The sequence below is a fragment of the Ochotona princeps genome, chromosome 22, assembly GCF_030435755.1.
Source record: "Ochotona princeps isolate mOchPri1 chromosome 22, mOchPri1.hap1, whole genome shotgun sequence".
Taxonomy (NCBI): Eukaryota; Metazoa; Chordata; class Mammalia; order Lagomorpha; family Ochotonidae; genus Ochotona; species Ochotona princeps.
The window spans coordinates 23,774,211-23,795,773 of NC_080853.1; the positions used below are offsets into that span (position 1 = coordinate 23,774,211).

A 21,563-nucleotide genomic window follows, 5' to 3' on the forward strand; every position below is an offset into this window, starting at 1 on the left:
CTGTACATCTGGAGGAGCCAGACCCCTCTGAGACAGCACCCCACCGCCTTTCCAACCAGTATCTGGGCCCGAGAATCAGCTACCTCGGGTCCTATTTCTGGTTCTGCTACTGGATTCCGAGATGGCCTTGCACAACACATGTAACGTGCATTTCCTAGCAAGCAAGGGACAAAACCCAAAGGAGCCTCTGACAGACCGACAGACCACACGTGAGGCTGAGGGTCCCAAGAACTAAGGGGAGCCAGTGCACTTCTTACCTGGAGTCTAGGCATGGTTGTCTGCGGTCCCAAACCATTCATTTTAGTGTGAACATGAAGCTCCAATTTTGGCAAGGTCAAGGAGCCGTGACTGAATCCAAAGGCTAAATTTAAAAATAACTGGGAATTTCAAAGTTCTTACTGACAGTCTTTTGTGTTTCACGTTGTTTTAGAGAGAAAGTGAACTCCAGGCTTCCTAGGTCTCTCAGGCCAGGAGGTCTTCCAAGAACGCTAGGAGAGAGGTCACAGAGGCTGGCCCCCATCAGAACTACATTTCCCAATAGTACATGCGACCCAGGCGGGGCGGGAAGATACGCTCAGAGCGGGCCCCTTGCCGGAGGCACGCGGCCTGATTGGAAGGTGGTCTTGGGATGCATGCCGGGACTTGTAGTATCGCGTGTGCCTGGGACAAGCGCCTTTGTGATTCGCGGCGCGGTCACGGTGTTCCCCGCGCGTCCCCGTGCGCGGTCCGGCCCCTGTCCGGCGAGGCCGGTCCGAGCCGAGCGCGGGGCGGGGCCGTCGGTTCGGCGCCGCGACACCGCCTTCCTGCCCCGCCCCTCGTCGTGCCCGGCTCCTCCTTCCTGGAGCCGCGGCTGAGGCGGCGGCGAGGCGGCGCTGAGTGGCCCTCGGGACACGCGCCTGCCCCGACCGTATGCGGTGACTGGTGCGGCGCAGGCGCCTCCTGCCCCGCCGGCGGGGCCCGGGCTCTCCGCGGCGGGATGTTCTCCCGAAGGAGCCACGGGGATGTCAAGAAGTCCACTCAGAAGGTGCTGGACCCCAAGAAGGACGTGCTGACCCGCCTGAAGCACCTGCGGGCGCTGCTGGGTGAGGCGCGCGTGCGCGCTCGCGGCGCGGGGCTCGGCGATCTGGGGCACCTGCCGCGGACCCCGCGGGCGCGGGCGGGCTGAAGGTCGGGGCAGGGGTGCTGGGGGGGGATGGGTGGCGTCAGACCCTCTGTCCCTGTGCGGGGCAGGGACCCCCAGACGCATTGTTTCCCCGGAAGCCTCAGCCTGGCCCTGGGACACTGCCCCATGTCGCTCTCCTGGATAAAATCTTCGGTTCAGGCTTTCCCTGGGCGCCTGTCCTCCGGGTCACCTCGAGCCCGGACACCAGCGGCCACTGTCCTCTGTCCAGCGAATGGCCCGAGCTGCAGGTGGTTGAGCTGTCATCGTCCCTTCTCGTGTCCACATTGTTAGTTTCTTGAGTCTGAGATCCGGAGGAGACGGAGACGCTGGGTGACTCCAGCCCAGCCTCAGTCAACTGTCATCCCCCCTTTACTGTGCCCCTTTTATTGAGATTGCCTTTTTACTTTGGGGTCTGAGACCCTCCTCACTAGATTCCGAGTGGTTTTAGCGCAGACTGAGCTGAAGTCCCTCTGCCCTCTTGGAAGTCTGAATTTTCATTTAGGGGTCTGCCTACTTGGGGCTCTTTGTGTCCTTCTTGTGAAGGGGCTTGGCCAGAGGGCGGGGGGTGACCCTCCTGGGTCCTGGAGGCCTCTCGTCCATCATTCCCGGGATGACAGGCTGGGTTGTTTGCTGCAGTCTATGGCCTGGTGGGTGGAGGGCCTGGAGTTGGTCTTTGGGGAAGCCCTGCCTGTGGGTGTGAAGGTCTCGAAGCTTCCTGTCACCTGCTATATGGGATGTGGAGCTGGCTATGTCAATTCTCTTCTCTTCTCTTCTCTTCTCTTCTCTTCTCTTCTCTTCTCTTCTCTCTCTTTTTCTTCTTTCTTTCTTTCTCTCCTACCCCCAACTTCCTTAGCCATCAATTTTGTTTAAGATGAAAACACTTTTCTGCCTGTACACAGTTGTCTTTGATTATTTGGGGACCAAGGAAAGAACACTGTTTTTTTCTGGAGGTCTTTTGGCAAAGATCACCTTGTCTTCATGTGCCTGTTGTTGGTAAAAATGTGGCATAAAAGAAGTCACTTTATGTGGCAGAATTTTAAAGAAAGATCTTCTTTATGAGGTAAAAAACTGCAAACCATTTCTGTTTATTCTTAGTGAACTACCTGTAAGGGGGGAGGGAATCAAAGAGAGAGAGAAAAAAAAAAACCCTCAACCCCTACTTTTTTCAAGTGGAATTATTCACAACCTCAGATTCCTTGGGGTTAAATTAGGTACTGTGAGAGGGATTTGCCTTCAAGACTTTTTTTCAAGTTAAGTGTGGTGTTCTTGGTGCTGAACTTTCTACTTCCTGTAGTAAAGTGCCAGGCACACACAGGTGGCTTTGTGCCGGTTCTGTGTCTGTAGTGACTGATTAACACCTGTTGGAGGGACACCTTTGATAAAGGAGAGTTGGGCAGTGTTTCAGAGGGCTTGGTTTTTGGATGTTCTCAGTGGTAGGATATGGAAACTTGTTCTAAATCGGCAGGACAAGGTTGATTACATTTTGTAAAAGCGGATCTTTGGGAGTTCTTAGTAACTTGTTAGCTTTCTGAGCAAGTAGATACTTTTCAAGTCTGTATAATTATGGTTTCACCCCAAGGTGAACTTTCTAAGAAACTTCCCTTTAACATTTTTTTGGAACTCATTGTGACCTGTTTTATTACATGGACTTTTTTTTTTTTTAATGTTGATTTCTATTGATGCGACTGTTAATAGAACGGATCTGTTTCCTATGTGTGCCACCAGGATCTTTATCTGTAGGGACTCAGTTCTTGTAAAATGTCTCAGGAATTTTTGGTCATATTATTTCATGTGAACTTTTGCTCACAACTTTCTTTTAGAGACTGAAGAATAATAGTACACTAATGTACGAATTCTTCTTGCATCACATGCCCTATTTGATTGCTACTTGGGGAAAAAAATCTACTTAAAAGACAAAGCCTCTTGAACTGAAAGATAGGAATTGAGCCAAGATTGAGGAAATGGAGAGTAATTACTGTTGTATTTTCATGTCTATTTATATGACACTCTGGATTTTCATGTATTTTATCATCCAGTGACAATGGAGATACTATTTTTTTTCTTTTTAGCCGATGAAGATTATACCATTGACCTGTGTTTGCCATTGTGGCTGCATGACTTGGGGTAGTTAGCCTGTCTGTGAACCTGTGTCTGTCTTTGGTCTGTGATTGGGTATGGTAATGCCTGCCTTGTAAAGGGCTGTTAGGAGTCTGATGTGTAAATGATTTCCTCTTGCAGGAGGCTTTTACCAGCTTCTTCTCCCAGTACGTTTTCCTGACAAGTATTTGATGGGTAGTTGCTCTTTGCCTCTTTTCTTATTTTTGATCACAGTGATGGCTTTGTCCTCTTTTCATACCAGGTGAGACATATTCATGATAACTGGCTGAAAATCGCACCCACTGTGGGTAGCAGAGTATTTCTTTGTGTGAGGGTAGCCACTCCAATTCAAACTTGCTTGGACACTTTGGGCTGGCTCTGTATTGTATACTGTGATCTGTGAAGGGAGAAACTGAGGCAGAGGTCGTCTGTACAGGGTGCTGGGGCATCTACTACATGGGTTACCTGTGTTGTGTTAATTGCAGGAGGAACAAGGTGCTGTTAGGGTCTGGACTTCCATTTTCCTCTGGGGAAGTAAATCAAAAAACAAAAGAATACTCAAAAGCCCCACACCCACCCTGTGTATTACCATATTGTTCCAGCAAATTCCATGTCTAATTAAAAGCTGATTGAATCCCAAATTAGAGTATGCAGATAGCATTGATAGAGCAAGGAGATAAAGCAATAGTCAACATATGGCATGATATGTAACTAGATGATCATTTATATGATAGGATATCATAGGATCTTAAAGGGCAAGACAGATCATTAAGAATGACACAAACATGGAGAGCATCGAAGAGATTTTTACTCATGCTAGGCCTTGAAGAATGGTTACACTAGCTGTCTTATGGAAATACCATGTGAACCACAGGGGGAATGAAAAATCTGCTAGTGACCACATTGAAAAAAGCAAAAAGAAAGGTGAAATTAATTTTGTTTAACCAAATGTGATATGTATATTATCAATAGTTAAAACAAAATATTGATTTTTATACTAAGACTTTGAAATCCAGTGTATACTGTACATTTATGGTGTGTATCTTGGTGTTGCATTTTGGAGGCTCAGAAATCATATGTAGCTAGCAGGCAAGTGGAAGGGAAGGGCAGTTCCAACTAAGAGAAGGTGGAAGAATTGCTAGGGGAAGTCCATATGGCAATGATGGTATAGAAACGGGAAAACCAGCTGGGCTCTGGCCTGTGTCCTTGGGGCCTGCTGAGAGCAAGTCTGAGCCCTATGGATCTGCTTTGTGCATGTGAAGGGTCCTGGCGTGCAAGAGGAAGACAGAGGCGGAAGGGAGCCGTGTCCTGGTGGGTGGAAGTGAAGGGGAGCTGGTGGCCAGATGGCAGAGGTCTTGGTTTGCTGAGTTGGTGGCTCATGTGCTACCCTGAAGGTGAGAGGGCTTACCAGAGTCAGTGGGTTAGACTTGGGGACTGCCTCTGGGCCAGCAGGGTCAGGAAGCATGGAGGAGGGACTAGAGGCTGGGGTGACTGCTTAGGCTGCTGAGACAATAATGGAGCAGACAGGTGGTGAAGGGTTAAAACCAAGCCACTGTCCAGTGAGTGGAGGCCAAGGAGGAGCTGGGTAAGGAGGGACTGCTGATGCTCTGAGGGGAGTGACAGAAGCAAGGGTTGCAGAAGCTGAGCCAGGAGTGAGTAATCTCAAGATAGATTTGGGGCCGGAGGCCAGATCCCGGCGAACCGGAGGGTGTGGTTTGCACCGCAGATTTGGAAACAGAGAGGAAGTGTAGTTCTTGCAGATGCTCCATGGACTGACAGAAAAATAAGACATCTTAATCTATTTCCTTTTGTGAATCAGCTCTTTCAAGTAGTGATACGTTTGTTTACAGTTTTAAACCATATATATGTATATATATGTATACACACATATTCATTTATTGGAAAGGCAGAGTTAGAATTTTCTGTTTGCTGCCTTGCTGGTTCATTCCCCTTATGGCGCAATGGCTGGGCCATTGGAAGCCAGAGCCTGGAGCTCTTTCCAGGTCTTCCACATGAATGGCAGGGGCCTAAGTCATTTCCCACTACTTTTCCAGATGCAGTAGCAGAGAACTGTGTAGGAAATGGAACAACCAGGACCAGAACCAGTGCTCATATAGGATGCCTGCATCACAGGTCGTGGCTTAACCTACTGCGCCACAACTCAACCCCCAATCTTACCTTTTCAATTTATTTAATGTTAGCAATTTTTTCATGCTTTTCTTTTTTAGCTAAGGAAACTTATTAGGACTATTAATTACAATTTTGTTTAGTATATGATTATTTTCCTGTTTCTTTATCCTTTTCTTCTCTGTCTCTTCTCTTTCAAGAAAGTAATCCTGCTGTAAAGACCTTGGGAGCAGGTTTTTCCCTACTTTGCATTATTCCCCGAGAGTAGATCTCATTGAATTTGGATTGCCTAGTTACAACATATTTATGGTTGGATCCACAGTGGTTTCCTGATGTGTGGCTCCATTGGCCAAGCAAAGATTGAGACTGCCACTTTCACTGTAGTCTATTAGCAGCAAACACCTTTTGATTAATGGATGAGAGGTGTTTGGGATCATAGGCGTGTTATGGACTGGGACAGAAAAGTTGGGAAGGGGAGCCGGCTAGTGATGGGGAAATGAGTTTAAACAGGCGAGATGCTGCTGGAGGGTCTGGGAGGATAGCGGCTGTGGGGTCTGAAGCTTCATGAGAAGCTGAGAAGCTGTGATGTGGTTGGTCGGTATCACTGTGACAAGGTGATGGTCCTCACATTGCCTAGGTGAGGCTCACTGCCTGGCTGTGAAGTGCGTCTGCTGCTTATCAGATCCAAACAGTATTCATCCACTGGAACGAATGTTAGCATTAGCGTGAATTCATGTGTCTCACCTAACTTGCCTCTGTGATGTTCGCTGCCCTCTTCCTGGTTTGTTTCCTATATGCTACTGGCGTTTGCCACATATGACTTAATCATGGCAGAAAGTAAAAATTCCTGTCTATGCTCATGGTAAGGCCTAGTGGATTAGAAAGCTAACTGTGTGGGCATTAATTCCACCTGAGCGTTCTGCAACCAGAACAAAGCTGGGAGGTGTGATTGCAGGCTCTTTAAGCAATCTTGTCTCTCTCCATTGACTTGGTTTGAAACCGTAATGCTGATCTTGCTAAATTTTTTTTGCCAGCAACTAATATTTGATATTCATAACCTCTGAAATGTAAAATGAACTTTGGACACACAAGTGTAACACAAATATGCCATCCCAGCTTTGAGGGCCCTTGGTAGTCTGGATTTCTGATGTGGAGCAGGTAAACCTAGGATGTATGTCTCAGAGGTGCTGTTGGAGATAACTGGGAAGGGTTGGCTTGTATCTTTTATTGGGAAAAGGGATATAATTGATAAGCCTCAAATAGTCTGATGTAAACTTTTTAAGCTTGGATTTTCATTTTGTCCGTAAATAGTTTATTTGGGGATAAAGACTTTTTGCTGAGTATTTTAGAAAACTGATTTTTGGTCTCCCAGCTGAGTGTCATAGATGAAACTGAAGAGAATTGTTTACTTAGGAAAAAATAAATTGAGGCTGATGCAATGGCTCAACTGACTAATCTTCCACCTCCAAGCGCAGCTCCTATATGGGCACCGGTTTGTGTCCTGGCTGGTCCACTTGTGAGCATTTGGGAGAAGTGATGGAAGATCCTTCTCTCTGTCTCTCCTTCTCTGTGTAAATCTGCCTTTCCAATAAAAATAAATAACTCTTTAAAAAAGGAAAAAGGAAGAAGTTAGGTTGGCATGGTAGGTCAACAGGCTAATCCTCCACTTGCAAATGCCAGCATCCCATGTAAGTGTTGGTCTGTGCGCTGGCTGCCCCACTCCCCAACCATCTCCCTATATGTGACCTGGGAAAGAAGAAGAGGGTGGCCCAAGGCCTTAGGCCCTGTACACGTGTGGGACACCCAGAAGCTCCTGCTCCTGGCTTCAGACTGGCTCAGCCTCCAGCCGTTGTGGCCATTTGGGGAGTGAACCAGCAGATGGAAAATCTTACTGTGTCTTTCCTTCTCTCTGTTAATCTGCCTTTCAAACAAAAATAAATAAATCTTTAAAAAAGAGAAAAAAATAAGTGAACTTTTAGCATAATGAATCGATCCAATTTGGTTAGAAAATTATTTCTAAAAGAATATGTTGCTCTATGATAAAATTAAGAGTAATTGATCCATATAGTAAGCAGTTGTCTTGTCTTTGTACCTTTTTTAAAAATTCCACCTACAGATTTGCTTCTCAAGTGTGTGTATGTGTATGAGTGGGTAAGTATGTGTGTGTGTGTGTGTGTGTGTGTGTGTGTGCACATGTGCACCCATGCTGTAGGTGGGGCTGTGTTTTCAGGGATTGATAAGGCACAAACTCAGGAGTTAGGGTTGGGTAGGAGAATCAGGTGTGAACTATGAGTTTGACCATAGAGGGTTTTCATCTGCAAACTGGAGTGGTCTGGATCGGGAGCAGAGCCTCTTAAAGACATCTGCTGGTACTTCCCAAGGGAGGACAGGTGGGAGGAGTTATGGGTAACTGATGAGCACCTTTACCAGGTGAGAGAGCTGTGGTGGAGGGCACTGTGGCAGGAGGGGCTTGTGTGTAACAAGGGACTGCGGGTCCCGTGGCTTTCAGCCTGTGATGGAGATAGATGTGGGAGTCCAGTGAAGAGACGGACGCAGAGGAGGAGCCAAGATCAAAGGTTTCCCTTGGTGTATGTGAGGGAATCCAGGAATTCCACTCCCCCTGAGATTTGACACCTGGCTGCTGGCATTGGTGGGGAGTCTGGGAGTCCAGTCCTGCCCTGAGATTTGGAACCTGGCTGCTGGCAGAGACGGAGCTTCATCCTTCCAGCTTGCGAGCTCCGAGGATGCAGCCTAGGTCCTGTCCTTGTTTCTCACCATGCAAGGTGTGCATACACTTAGAGAGAAGCCCGGTGAAGAGGTGAAGAGGTGAAGAGGTGGTCAGAGCTGGGACCCTACCAAGTAGTCGGCCCCTGAGCTGCTCAGGTGTAGGATAGCCTGTTTTTACTCAGCTAGCTCAGCTGTATTTCTGTTGTCTTGCAGCTATGAAGGAGTATTGATTAAAGTGCCAGGGAGAGTCCGAACCATGGAAGTGTGCTTGTGTGTAAGGAGACCAACTTACATCTTTTAAGCACTGAGAGGATTTGACTGTGGGGAGCGGATTGCTGAAGAAAGCCCCGCGGTGGCAGCTGCGGCCAATAACCCAGGACCGGCAGCTGCTCTGCAAAGTGGAGAGACCAGAGCTGGTCTTGCCAGCAGGTGAGGCAGATTTGCCTCCTCTCCAGGGCCTGGCCAATCAGGTAGCACCCAGTGGACCCACGGGAAAAAGGATATATAAGCAGCCCGTTTTAGGCGGGACAGAGAGCGAGCTACAGGGAGCTACAGAGGACAGACGGACGGATGGGACAGACGACGACGACGACGACGACGACGACGAAGAAGATGAAGAAAGACTGGTTGGAAGTAAAGTGGCTCTTGAAACAGAGCCTGGAGTGTCGGGTGATTTCTTTCTTGGGATGGGAGTCCCCGGGAGACCCTGGTATTGACTTCACGTAGGAGATGAAGCTGAGCAAGTTGAGAACAAAGTTGGAGAAACTGTAAAGGAGGATAATGATGCCTGGAAAGGTGTGGTCTGTTGTGGGGTCTAGAAGTGGGGGCAGGAGGTCAGGCTCCGTTAGAGGGACGCCCCTTCCTCAGGCTACTGCAGGAAGCAGGAATGGGTGTCGCACCCCTGGGGCGCTCCTGTGTGGTGACTGTTGAGCTCTCCACAAGGTGGAAGGGTGATGTCATCCTCTGAGCTACTCTGGCTGGTGTCCTGACAGAACTTGCTGTGTCTGGCTCCCTCTTGTGTACTTTGTATCCTTTTAAAGGAAATACTGTCATCTGTAAGGCTTTTGTTACTGTTCTTTTTGGCAATCATTTAACTTACATGTATCTTCTTGGCTGGAAGAGAGAGCAGGAGGCCACTTTAAGTAGTGCACGTGTCCTGGCTATTCAGTGACTATGTGACCAGTGTGAACATCTCTCCTGCCATCCATGGTGAGCTGTCCCCCACGCCTTCTCAGTGGCAGCTTCCCCCAGGGCTGATGCTGGGTGAAGGGCCCTGTTGAATTCCTCCACTGCACCTCTTCTGGGGTTTAGCCCTCTGTTATCTCAGATTCCTGTAGCACCTTATACTTACTTGTGTGAAATATGTCCTTACATTTCATTGAATTGAATTACTACCTTATAGAATCGGTTGTGTTAATCATGAAGGACTTTGTTAACGATCTGACTGTGAATGTATTTCAGGTGATCTGCAATGCAAGTTATTTTCTTCTAGTGGTAGCTTGCTGGTGTGTCAGTTCAGATAGCTTTTGTAGTTGAAGAGATCCAAAATTTACAAGCGAAACCCAGCAATTGAGAGCTTGAGGAAGTTAAAAGACAAAGTTAGCAGAGATTGTTTTTTGAAAAGATTTGCCTTATGGATTCTCAGTAGAACTTTATTTCTTAGTTTCCTCAACTTGGAAATTAGGCTTTGGCTGTTGGTGAAAAGATCTTTCACAATTTTTTAAATAAATAGTTTGAGTCTGAAACCACATCTGGAAGGTGCTGAACGTTCTTTTAGAAGTGGCTGTAATCTTGAATAGTAAATATGTACTTTTATTTTCTATTGCAATTGTGGTTTAGCTTGAAAGTCTCTTTAGATGAAACCAAGTTTGTTTTTAAGTCACAGCACGCACTGGGCCCTATGCGTGCTTTCAAGACCATGTAAGGTGCTGTTGACACTGCGTGTGCCCAGCTGTGGGATCCCTGAGCACGTGCAGCTGCTGGTGCAGGCAGCGTGATTGACAGTCCCAGCAGTTGCTCTCTGGATCTACCAATTTGGAGCCAGAGCTGTGCGAGGTTTCCCTGGCAGCCCGTTGTTGAGTGCGCTGGGAGGACCAACACTACCTTTTCCTGTGAACCTCTCCGGAGGACAGCTTGGACCCGAGGATTGTGGTTGGCCTGGCCAAAACCAGCCCAGGGCCCTGTTGTAAGTCCAGACCCTGCCTACTCAACCCTCCTTCCTGCTGTCTCATTTTTCTTCCCAGGCCTGGCTCTGCACTGCCGTCTCCAGCTCTGTCTGTTATCCTTCCCAGTTATTTTCCCGGCAATTGTTTACCTAACTCTGTCTTGTTGTCTACTTGGTAGAGAACCCAAACCAAGGTATACCATCCCTTTCCCCAGAAGTGTTGTCCACCCTACTGTGTAAAATTCTCCCAAGACTCAGCATGACCGTGGTAGACTTCCTTGGTCGGAATTCCCATGCACTTGGTACCTCTGGCTTGCCGTTTGTGGTCTCTGGCTCTGTGTCGTACTCAGCGGGATCCGTGCTCTGGCTGACCCTTTCCACTGCATGGTAAGTATGGTGGGAACAGGGGCAGCGTCTCGGTCCCCTGCTAGCATGCTTGCTAACATACTTGCTGTCTACTTCAGATTCAGCACTTTCTGTGTTGCCTGAACATTGGCTTAAATCCTTGACCCGCATTAGCTTATTCAATGCTCCTAAATGAGATAAGGAATGTCATATGAGCATTTTACAGGTAAAGAGAAGGGAGGGACTGTGTTCCTAAGTGATAAGAGCCAGGATTTGAACCCAAGAAAGGACTGTTTGTGTGGATAAGAGGGAGCAGGGTGGGATTGGTTGTGCTTGGGGATGGGAGCAAGGGGCAAGAGTAGTGTTCCAGACCTGTGGTGAGTGAGGCAGACAAGGACCCCAGTTCATTCCTGGAAAAGAATTACCGTAAAATTTTAACTTCACAAAAATCCATAAAGTCACCACTCGCTCCAAAGGGCCTGATACAGCTTCTGAGAATAGGAACATTTTAACTAGATTCCTGGGTGGGATTCCCAAGGTACAGGGGAGCGAGGAGGCCCCCGGGGACCTGCGGGTATCTACATCTCTGGGGTGACCTTGCTTCAGTCCCTTGTGGCCACCCTTAGGGTGCACGGAGGGCACTCTCCCTGCTCCTGGGATGAGTGAGGACATTTTGGAGTCAGGCTTGATGAGCGAGTGCTTGTCCTGTGCTGGAAGGAAAATAGTCCTTCTCTTCCTTGCCCTGTGCGTGTCTTTCATGCTGCACATACTTGTATTTCTTTTCTCTCTTTCTGCTCCTAAAGTAAATGCATACACACAAAAGACACTTGACCTCTGGCTGGCATAAAAAGCAAGTGAAAAAAATATTTGAACCTTTTTCAGAGAGTAAATAGTCATTCCTCAATACTTAAAAAAACTTACCTATTGAAAAATTTCAGTAAATATTTAAAATAGATACATAGATAAGTCACAAATGGAGAAATATCAGGACCTGTAAAAATCTAAAAAATTTTTTTCTGGGAGTGCTTTAAATGTCACTTTATATTAACAATCTAAGATACATAAACAATAAAAATTAAAATGTATTTGCTTATTACGTTAGCAAAGCTAATATTTTTCCTGATAGCATGCTGTGTGAGCTCTCTAATGCACTTTGATAGGACTATAATTTTTTACAGTAATATCAGTGATCTATATATGTGTGTGTGTGTATATATATATAAATTTGACCAGTTTCTTTTCCTTGAAAATTAGAATACACTCAACAGCTGTTCTCTAAGAACTGTATTTCAGCATTGTCTGTATATTTAAATATTTTTATTGAGATGTTTGCATAATATAAAATTAGCTATTTTGAAGTGAATAATTCAGGGGTACTAGACAACGCCATGCCACTTGACCAGGCACTCCTTTCTCTCCCTCCTCTGTAGTCCCTGACCCTCAGCTGTGTGTATGTGTTTAACTGGATTGGGCTATTTTGGCTTTTCTTAATTATTTTGCTCAACCAGAAGGGTAGTGTGCATTGGGTGTGTTTGTATTTTTCCAGACTTTTGGTGGCAGGTAGTAGAGAAGCCCAGGTCAAAATAACCACCTTTTAAGTCAGGCTAGGTTAGATGATATACATTGTCATTTAGGTTATTCCACAGGTTATTCCAGAAGCGTGTGCTGTTTGTAAATGAAGTCTCAGCCTTCGTAGGACTTCCATTCTGTTAGGCTAGATGGGCAAAAACAGATAGCCAACCATTATACAGTATCATTTTTGGTGATGGTGGGTAAATAAAGCTTGGTAAGGGTGTGTGTGTGTTAGTACGCTAGTACTGAGGCCAGGGGGTCCTCTCTGAAGTGGGGAGGGGTGGATTGAGACCCAACTTAAACAAGGAAGTAACTCTGATTTTTGGGAGACAATGTTCCAAGAAGAGAGAACAGCAAGTTGTAAATAAGCTTGGAAATGTCTGTAGGGTTGGAGGAGAGAGGAGCGAAACATAGGAGAGAGGGGGGAAAAGTGGGTCCCACAGAGCACTTGGGACCTGGTGCTCTGCATGGGATAACATGGAGTGTGTCAGGGAACTAAGTGCAGGGCAGCGACCTCAGGTGATCTCTAGGTTAAAGGGATTACTATGGTTCCTGTGTGGGAAGTGGGTTTGACTTGGCTCACCTGCCTTGAATTGGTTTTCTGAGCACAGATTTTCTTTGTAAAGAAAGTTTTCTTTATTTTACATTGTAAAAGGTCAGGTCTTTCACCCCAAAACAGAGCAGTGCCTGAAGACAGCAAGGAAAAAGGCGCCAGAGGAGAGAGCGTGGCCATGGAAGCCACTGGCAGGCACACACTTGGAGTACGACGGGGACACAGGCAGGTGGTGTCCCTCCTCACTGGAGCAGGGAGTGGGCTGGGAGAACAGGAGTGAAGTCTGAGGCAGGAACAGGTGGAGCTGGGCTGCCTGTTAGCCCACACACTGGGACCAAGCAGCTGCAGTAGAATGCCCTGATGTGGACAGCAGAGATCTGCCATGGCTAACCACACAAGCATGCGGATGGCTCTGGCAGTATTAATGTTCTGTTAGAACATGACATTTATTATTATATATCATGCCTTGATAGAATGTTTCTGCATAACTCATCACAAAAGGCAGCAGACACTGCAGATTGGTTTCATGCTAGGTACCCAGACCATGAGGACCCAGATGAGGGTTTACATTATGTTTCTCAATGCAAGATGCAAGAGAGTCGTGGCTCTTCCGTGTGCCTTGTCACTCACTGAGCCGTGTTTCTTGCTCAGGACAGCTGTGGCGGTCTTGGACACAGCAGGAGAGCCCGTGGTGTTCAGAGATGCTTTTCTGAGCATGGCCGTGGCTTTAGCACTTCCACAGAGTGCTTGTAAGAAGAGGTTGTTCAGTCAGTGTCATGGTTAAGCAGGAGAGGCCTCCCATGTCTTATAAGTTATTCTTGCAGTGACTGGGAATTTCTTTTCTTTTAAAAAAGATTTAAGTATTTTTATTTGAAAAGTAGAATTACAAAGAGCAGAAAAAAGAGATAGGGAAAAATCTTCCATCCACTGGTTTATTCTGTAATGGGCCATACAACTGGATCTGGATGTGTCTGAAGCCAGGAGCAGAGGAGATTCCTGTGGGTCTCCCACGTGGTACAGACTTCTAAGGACTTGCTGTTTTCCCAGCCATTAGCAGGGAGCTGGATCAGAAGTGGGGCAGTGGGCACATGAGTCAGTGCCCATATGGGATGCCAGTTTTGCGACTGCTTTTCCTGCCTGGCCCCATCCACTTGAATCTTGAGTTAATTTCCCAGAAAAAAAATGTCCTTTGAACTTTTCAGGATGGAGCTCATGTACCTTGTGAACTGTCTCTGGCATCCTTGTTAAACCATCCTCTTGGCTCTCTTCTGGACTGAAGTATTCAGTTCCAAATCTCCCCTGCGTTCTTTTAATTTTAAAACAAAAGAAAGGGCTAGCATTGTGGTGCAGCAAGTTAAACTGCTACTTACCACACCAGCATCCCTTGAGGGATCTGCTTTTGCTCCTGCTTCCTGACAATGTGCCTGGGAAAGTAGTGAAAGACAGTGCAAGCACTTGGGCCTTGGCCACTTGTGGGGAAGCCCAGAAGTTTCTGACTCCTGGCTACAGGCTGACCCAGCCCCAACTGTTGTGGCCACTTATTGAAGATCTCTGTTTTTGTTTCTTCTTGACACTCTGCCTTTGAAGAAAATAAATATTTTGAAAGAAAGCAAATCACATGTATTTCAGGTGTGTTTTCTTGCACCTGCAGCACCTTGTTTCATTGGTGTATATAGTATGCCTTATTACATTAGTTTTGGTATTTGTTAAAAAGCCAACTTTGGAGTCTTGCATTCGATAAATGCACATTAGAAATATTTGAAATAAAAAAATTGCTTGACTTTTTAAAACTTTAACGTAGGTATTTAGAGTATGTCTTTATCCAAAATATTTTCACACATAGATTCCTCATGGATAACAGTGTCTGATTTCAGAGAATTTTATATTCTACATCCAGTTTGCCTTACAGGCATAAAGATATGAAAATGAGTGCCACCTTGGGAAATGCAGTTGGGAACGTATTTTCTTATGTTTTCAGTTGACACTGTATTCCCTGTTGCTGCGTATCAATTTTTATTTCAGCTATCCCATCTGCAAGGATATTTTTGGTCCCACGTAACAGAAAATTCAATATAAGCAAATGACAAGGACTTCTTCTTTCCCTCATCCCATAGAGTCCTAAGGCAGGGCAGCCCAGAGTTCTCTGGTTCAGCAGTTAGGATGTCATCAATCTAGGCTCTTTCTGTCTCTACTTTTCTACCCATGGTATGGCCAGTTTGACCTCAGGGTGGTGGGATGCCCACAGCCACCTGCATGGTATCCAAGGCATGAAACAAAGGGACACTTCTGGAAACAAAGGAACAACTTCTTGGATCTCTTTGAGACCATTGACTCTTTCCTAACATCTGTTGGTTTTCCTGCTGTTTCCTATCGGCTAGTATTGGGTCACAGGCTTGACCATGCCAAGTCGTTCAGGGACAGCGGAGGCTCTGTGAGAAGAGTCTGCTTGTAGGAAATGGGGGAGTGAGGGAGCTGGGGGAAAGCCAGCAGTCTCAGCAGGTTCATGTGTGATGCAGAATGCTTGTGGAGGGAAACTGTCAGTTATGATACATGCTTGAATATACTTTGAGGAAAAGTTATATAGCTTGTGACTGTAATGGATACAGCGAACAAAGCTGTCCATGAAGCTAAACATTGAGATGGCTTCATTTCCTGCAAAGTGTAGTGTGCAGATTGGAATCTGATAAACCTACAGAAGGATTAATGCAGAGTTATAATGTTCTTTTCTTTGTCATGGCCCAGGCTACTGCTGCTTGGCCACAGAATGCATATGTATTAGCTTTTGGTCCTGAAGAGAAGTGAGGAATGGCCAATGAATTACCAACACTCTTTAGAACAGCAGTGACAAAAAAGATCTGATTGGGACTGACACTTTGGTTGGATGGATGAATTAGAAGTGTGTTCTGTTATTATACATCGTCAATGATATATATGCAAACTGATTATCTCACATGCATGAGCTGTTTAATGCAAAAGAATAAAAAAATTGTATCTGCCACATGGCCTGTGCTCAGATAAATATTTTGAATTGCAGCAAGGTTATAACTGATGCTCGGGTGCTGAATGAGTATGTAGAGGGAGAAAAGAGCAGGAGGCTTGAGGGAGAACAAAAAGGCTGATTAAAAAGACAGAAATGAAGTGGGAAAGAAGACAAGATGGTGGTGCATTGAGTTCAAGGACCCAGAAGGGTTGAACAGTTGCTCGCATCAGGGTTCTAGAGGGGTGGCCAGGAAAGACAGGTAGTAAGGAGAGTGGATTGCTTGAGAATGAGGCGTGGGAGGTATGGAGAGGATAACTAGTTATTGGAGTTAGGATCTTGCCTTTGGTGTGGGTGATGGATGCGCGATGGCTTCATTAGAGATGAGGAAGTCGGGCATCATCTGTGTAACTGTTGACATGTCCAAGAATGAGGACAGGGCAAAGAGGGCTGAGGAAGAAGTGTGCCTGGCCCTGGGATCCTCAGGAAAGGGCCTCCAGCGAAGGGAAGGAGGACCTCCCATTGTTTCTGGTGAAGTGTATCCTGGACTGTCTTGCTTGTTATGTGGTCGGTTACCCTTGGGGTAATATTGGGAGGAATTCTTGTTAAACATCCCCAAAGCTGCTTATGCCTGAAAGAGGATGCAATTGAAAGCAAGGTACTTGAGAGAATTTTTCTGAACTCCCATAATCCATGGTACTTTAAAGTGTACTTGCAGAATCAACTTTGGTCTTTGGTTCTTAACCCATGAATTCCCAAATTTTCAATTCTGCAGATACTTCAGCAGCATAAAATTTGTTATTTTTGTTGCTCAGTTTATGTCTTTATAGGTACTGTATATATGATGACTGGACATGATAACTTAAAAAATTGCAGAAATTCTTTTATCAAAAATGATATGACTGAAATGGAAATGAGATGGAGCGTGGGGAAGGATGAAGTTTGGGATGGATTTTCTTTCTGATTTGATTTTAATGCAGGAAGCCCAGGAAGGAACTTGCCCATGGTGTTGGGGTTTGTAGGATAGAACTTGGGTCTGGGGTTGTAGACTGAGGTTCAAATCTTGGGGAGTTCTGACCTGTAATTAGTACATGTTCAAGAGATGTGAGCTCATGAACTGTGGGTGATTTTAGTGAATTTTCAGTTCCTTTTGAACTTTTTTTGTGACTACCATGGTCAGGGTCTCCTTGTGAACTCTGGTTTTGACTGCTTTAATTGACCAACAGAGGGAATTGTGGACCCTGGGACATTGGTTTGTTTAAAAGTGCGGTATTGGCAATACATGCTAGTGTAATAGTTATGCCTTAAATTTTAGACATTTCAAGAATAAAAAGATGTCTGCATAAATTAGCATGATAGTAATTTATTGCTGTTTTGTAGAAAACTAAAAGCTACCATATATTTTACCTAATGTAAATCCACTTTAAAGCATATTTACAAGTGTAATAGTTTTATGCTAAGTAGGATGTTTCATATTTCAAATAGTTTTGTATATCATGATATAGGTTTTTATGTAATAGGTGGTATATAAATAATTTAGGGAAGTGAATAACCTTGGTAGTTTCAAGAATGAGGGAACTTTTATGCTATTATATTGGGAACAGTGCTATTTACTAGAAATTATAATGGGAGATTGAATTTTCATTGCTTGTGTCCCAGTTTTATTAACTTACCATTTATATCTTGGTTAGTAGCCCAAAGTCCTTCTTGTGGTTTGGAAGAATCTTTGTCTATTTTTCTCTATAGTGTTACGGTAATTGGTTTTTTATTTAAAATAATTGCTTGCTATGATCTTTAGCAATACTCTCTTCATTCACTGCAAGGGGTTTAGTTATCAAGCCTGTTCATATATCTACATTCTGCTGATTGATAGGTTTATTCCATGTGCAGCTGTTCAGTGTCTGCCTTGGGTGCATGGAGACACCCAGCACTGCCTGCCCACAGTCTGGCGGGCAAGACTAGGATATAACAGCAGGAGGCATAGCTGAGACCCCTGGGCTTGGGGCACCCTAAAGAGAGTGGTGGGGGTTAGGGTGGGGAGCCAGCTGACTTGAGGGGTTGCGTAGGGCTTAGCTAAAGGGGCCAGAGAGACTCTGTGCGTCCTGCCTACCCCCTCCCATCACATCCTTTTATCCCAGGCGTCTCATACCGCAACTTGACGAGGCCTCACATCTCAGGCCATGATGGTATCTGGTGTGTTAAGTTTACACGAGTACATGAGTGTTTCCTTCCACACGATTTTGTGTTTGTATGTGACAGGTCTTTTTCAGAGGTGACATTTCCTTTTGCAATAACCATGATGGTAAAGGTGTTAACTGGCTGTTGAGTCACAGTCATCCGCTGTGCACTTCCTGTGTTAGGATCTGGGTAGGTGCTGAGTCTGGAAAGACTTATGTAGAGTTGCTGCTTCTCCCAGGAAGACTCTGCTCCTTTATCTGCGGTTACCACTGTATTGACAACGTGGGTAGGTCTTGAATACTGCTGTCCCTGTCTTCCTTCCCTGTGACTTTCAAGGGTCACTGTGGACACAGAGGTTGTATCTGAGGGCAGCCTTGGCTACTGGAATCTTTTGCAAATTGAAAGCAAACTGCCTTTGCTTCTACAGGGGAGGCACCAGTGTGTTCTACTTGGGGTTACCTCTTGATGGGCTTGCTTGATGGGCTTGATGGGCTTCCTTGCAGCTTGTGGAGCAGTCGTGTGACGTTCCCTCAGTACTTGTGATAAACCCAGACCTCGAACCTGCAGCAGCAAGCCTTTCCTTCCTCCCCCTGCGAAGCTGAGTCTCTATTGGCCAGGGCAGTTCTGCTTTGGACTGTTGGGTTGGTTCCAGCCCTGTTCCAGGCATTGCCTCACTCCCCTGATTCAGCACATGTCTGGGGTTTTCCTAGCCATCCCTGTGGAGGTTTCTAAAGACTGAAAGATCAAAGCAAGGCAGAACATCAGCCCAGATTTGTGTGGAGGGATGGGTTCCAGAGATGTGGATGGAGAAGACAAATGATTTACGGCATTTTCTCTCTGCTGCAAGTGGAAGGGAAGGGTGTGAGGCAGTTATTAAAATGTGGAATCACCACAGTCCTGCTGACCTGTAAGTAACCAATGGTGTGTTTCATCCTTGTCTACACTTACTAGGTTAAATCTGACAGTTCATTTCCACCTTGTTTCCTTTGTTCTCAGCCAGTCTTTCTGAATGACCATTGGAAGTTGTCAAGTTTGCCTCACTTATTCCCTTATCGCTTTCCCCTATCACCAGGCTGTAATCTTGATCGTCTGGCCTCTGTTACCATTCTCCAAGGAGTATGAGTGACAGCTGTGCTTGATACAGCAGGGCTGGGATGGCTCTTGGCTCTGGGGCAGGGGTGAATGGATGGCTGTGTGGCTGTCTTATGACTTTCCTAATTATTAAACAGCAGGAGAGAGCTGTCATTAAGAATTCTATGTGAAAGTAAACAGATGATTCCACTGGTTACATGTCTGTATGTCTTTTCCTCTCTTCCCTTCCCTTCCCTTCTCTTCTCTTGTCTTTCTCTTTTTCTTATAGTGTGCTTACTGCCATTTGGAGTATTATGTATTTAATAAACGATGGGTTCATAAAACATCCCAGTTTCTGAGTAATTGAATTTTATGGCCTCATAGGTACCTGACTTTTGGATTACTCCTGCCTGGTAAAACCTGGTGTTTAAGAGCTAGGTCATGTGCCACGGAGCATTGTTTTGGTCAGTGATGGATCATGTCTATAATACTGTATATGTCACTTAGCCTAAATGGCAGTAGACTGTACTACCCCGGTTTGTGCAGGTACATCCTTTGACATTGCCTAACAACCAGTGCTTAGAACATATCTCTATTAAGTGATGCTTGATGAATTATGAAACAACTAACACTTATTTAATACCAGCTGACACTCTTGTAAGTACTTCACATATGCTTATTATAATATCACAGTATCCCCTTGGGAACCTTTGTCTGTTCCACTCATTGAGAGTCAGAATATATAATAACTTGCCACAGGTTCTGCAGCTTCTGCACTTGAACATAGTCTGTCCTAAAGGATTTTTTAAAATATGTATTTATTTTTATTGGAAAGGCAGATTTTACAGAGAGAAGAGCCAGAGAGAAGGATATCCCATCGCTGGTTCACTCCCCAAGTGGCCCTGATGGCTGGAGCTGAGCCAGTCCAAAGCCAGGAGCCAGGAGCTTCTTCCCAAGGGTTTGGGCTATCCTCTGTGGCTTTCCCAGGCCCCTAAGGGTTTTTTTTTCCCAACTGTTGCTGTTGCCTTTCAGCTAAATGTGGAGGAATAATTGTCAACAAGAGATTTAGCTGGGCAAAGAGGTAGGAGACGATGTTTTAGTGTGGAAGATAGAAGATTGTCAGGGCTGGCGCTGTGGCTGAATAGGCTAATCCTCCATGTTCAAGCCCTAGCATCCCATATGGTGGCCAGTTTGTATTCTGGCTGCTCCCTTTCCTATCCAGCTCCCTGCTTGTGGCCTGAGAAAGCAGTAGAGGATGGCCCAAGTCCTTGGTACCCTGCACCCTTGTGGGAAACTGAGGAAGCTCCTGGCTCCTGACTTTGGGTTGGCAGTGCTCGGGCCATTGTTGCCATTTTGGGAGTGAACCAGGAGGTAGAAGATCTTTCCCTCTTTATCTACTTTTCTCTGTAAAAATCTGCCTTTCCAAATAAAAATGAATAAATCTTTACAAATTGTCTTTGGAAGATACTAGGAAAATAATAGAAGGTTTTAATTGGTAGTGAAGAATGAATAAAGAAGTCTTTAGAAATTCTGAGGTGATCCCTGACTTTGCAAGGCTGTTGGCTGCCGTTTGCTTCCCAGTGGCTAACTATGCCTTTTAATGAGTTGGGTGATCATAGAGTGACCTGCTGGCATCTGTGCCCATTGCTGAGGTGCTTTCCAGCCTGGGCTCAGTCGTGGGCTTGTCTTTCCTCCTGCACCCACTCTTCCTGGGGGCTGCCGGAGGGTACCCAGAGCTGCTGCTTCAGCGTCACTCCATCCCCTGCTGTTTCCTACTGAAGCTTGGTCTCTAGCCTTGATTTATCCCTGTTTGCCTCTGTCTAGCCCTACTTTGCAATTGGAAGACCTGGACAGGCCATCTGGATACCTGGCTGTGCGATCTCTTTTCCTTGACTACACTTGCCCTGTGTACTTGATGGGGTGGAGGTACAATTCAGATAAGTTCCTGGACATGCCTTTCAAGGCATACAGTGTGGCATACGTGAATGGCAGTTTTACTATTTCCCACTTCCCTGTGGGACGTGGACCATTCCCCGCTTTCATGCCAGCATCGACCTTCACACGGCGCCCTTTCTGTTGATTATTTCACCTTTGTGGGCTGGAGGGCCCTGGATCTTTCTCTTTGAATTTCCCAGAAGTTGGCATAGCATTTGCTGGCATGGGTTTAGGGGCTCAGTAAGTGTTTGAATGAAAGGGTCAGGAGTGGTGTCTGTCGAAAGGATGTTTGGTTGTGATTTTTCTTCCTAGTAAAGCCTTCCTGACAGATGTTATACTCTTGCAGTTAGTCTTGCAAAAAATCAGGCATGTGATACTTGTGTTCCTTCCCAGAGGATGCCAAATTCCAGTGCCTCTGGCTCCCCTCTTCAGGAGCTATGCTTACTCTATTCATACTTTTTCCATTGATCCTTTAAAAAAGATAAATTGAGGAATGATTCTAGATTTTGAGTCAATGATATAAAATATTTGATACTCTGTTAGTCTAACAAATGGGATCTCAAAATGTTCATGGACAGTGCTATGAAAAAACTTTATATGAATTTCAGGCATTTTTACACCAAAAGCATTTCGTCTTCTGTGTCATCTTTACATG

At 45.6% G+C, this 21,563-nt stretch overlaps 1 protein-coding gene across 2 annotated transcripts in view; it reads left to right on the forward strand.

The window, feature by feature from the left end:
* Nucleotides 1–826: 826 nt before the first annotated feature.
* RALGAPA2 (Ral GTPase activating protein catalytic subunit alpha 2) overlaps nucleotides 827–21,563 on the forward strand; it is a 259,317-nt gene continuing 238,580 nt past the window's right edge. For both annotated transcript variants that reach the window (XM_058679223.1, XM_058679224.1), the window contains exon 1: nucleotides 827–1,082. In XM_058679223.1, the coding sequence (XP_058535206.1) occupies nucleotides 977–1,082 (106 nt within the window). In that variant the 5' untranslated portion in view covers nucleotides 827–976. The remainder of the gene's footprint in view (nucleotides 1,083–21,563) is intronic.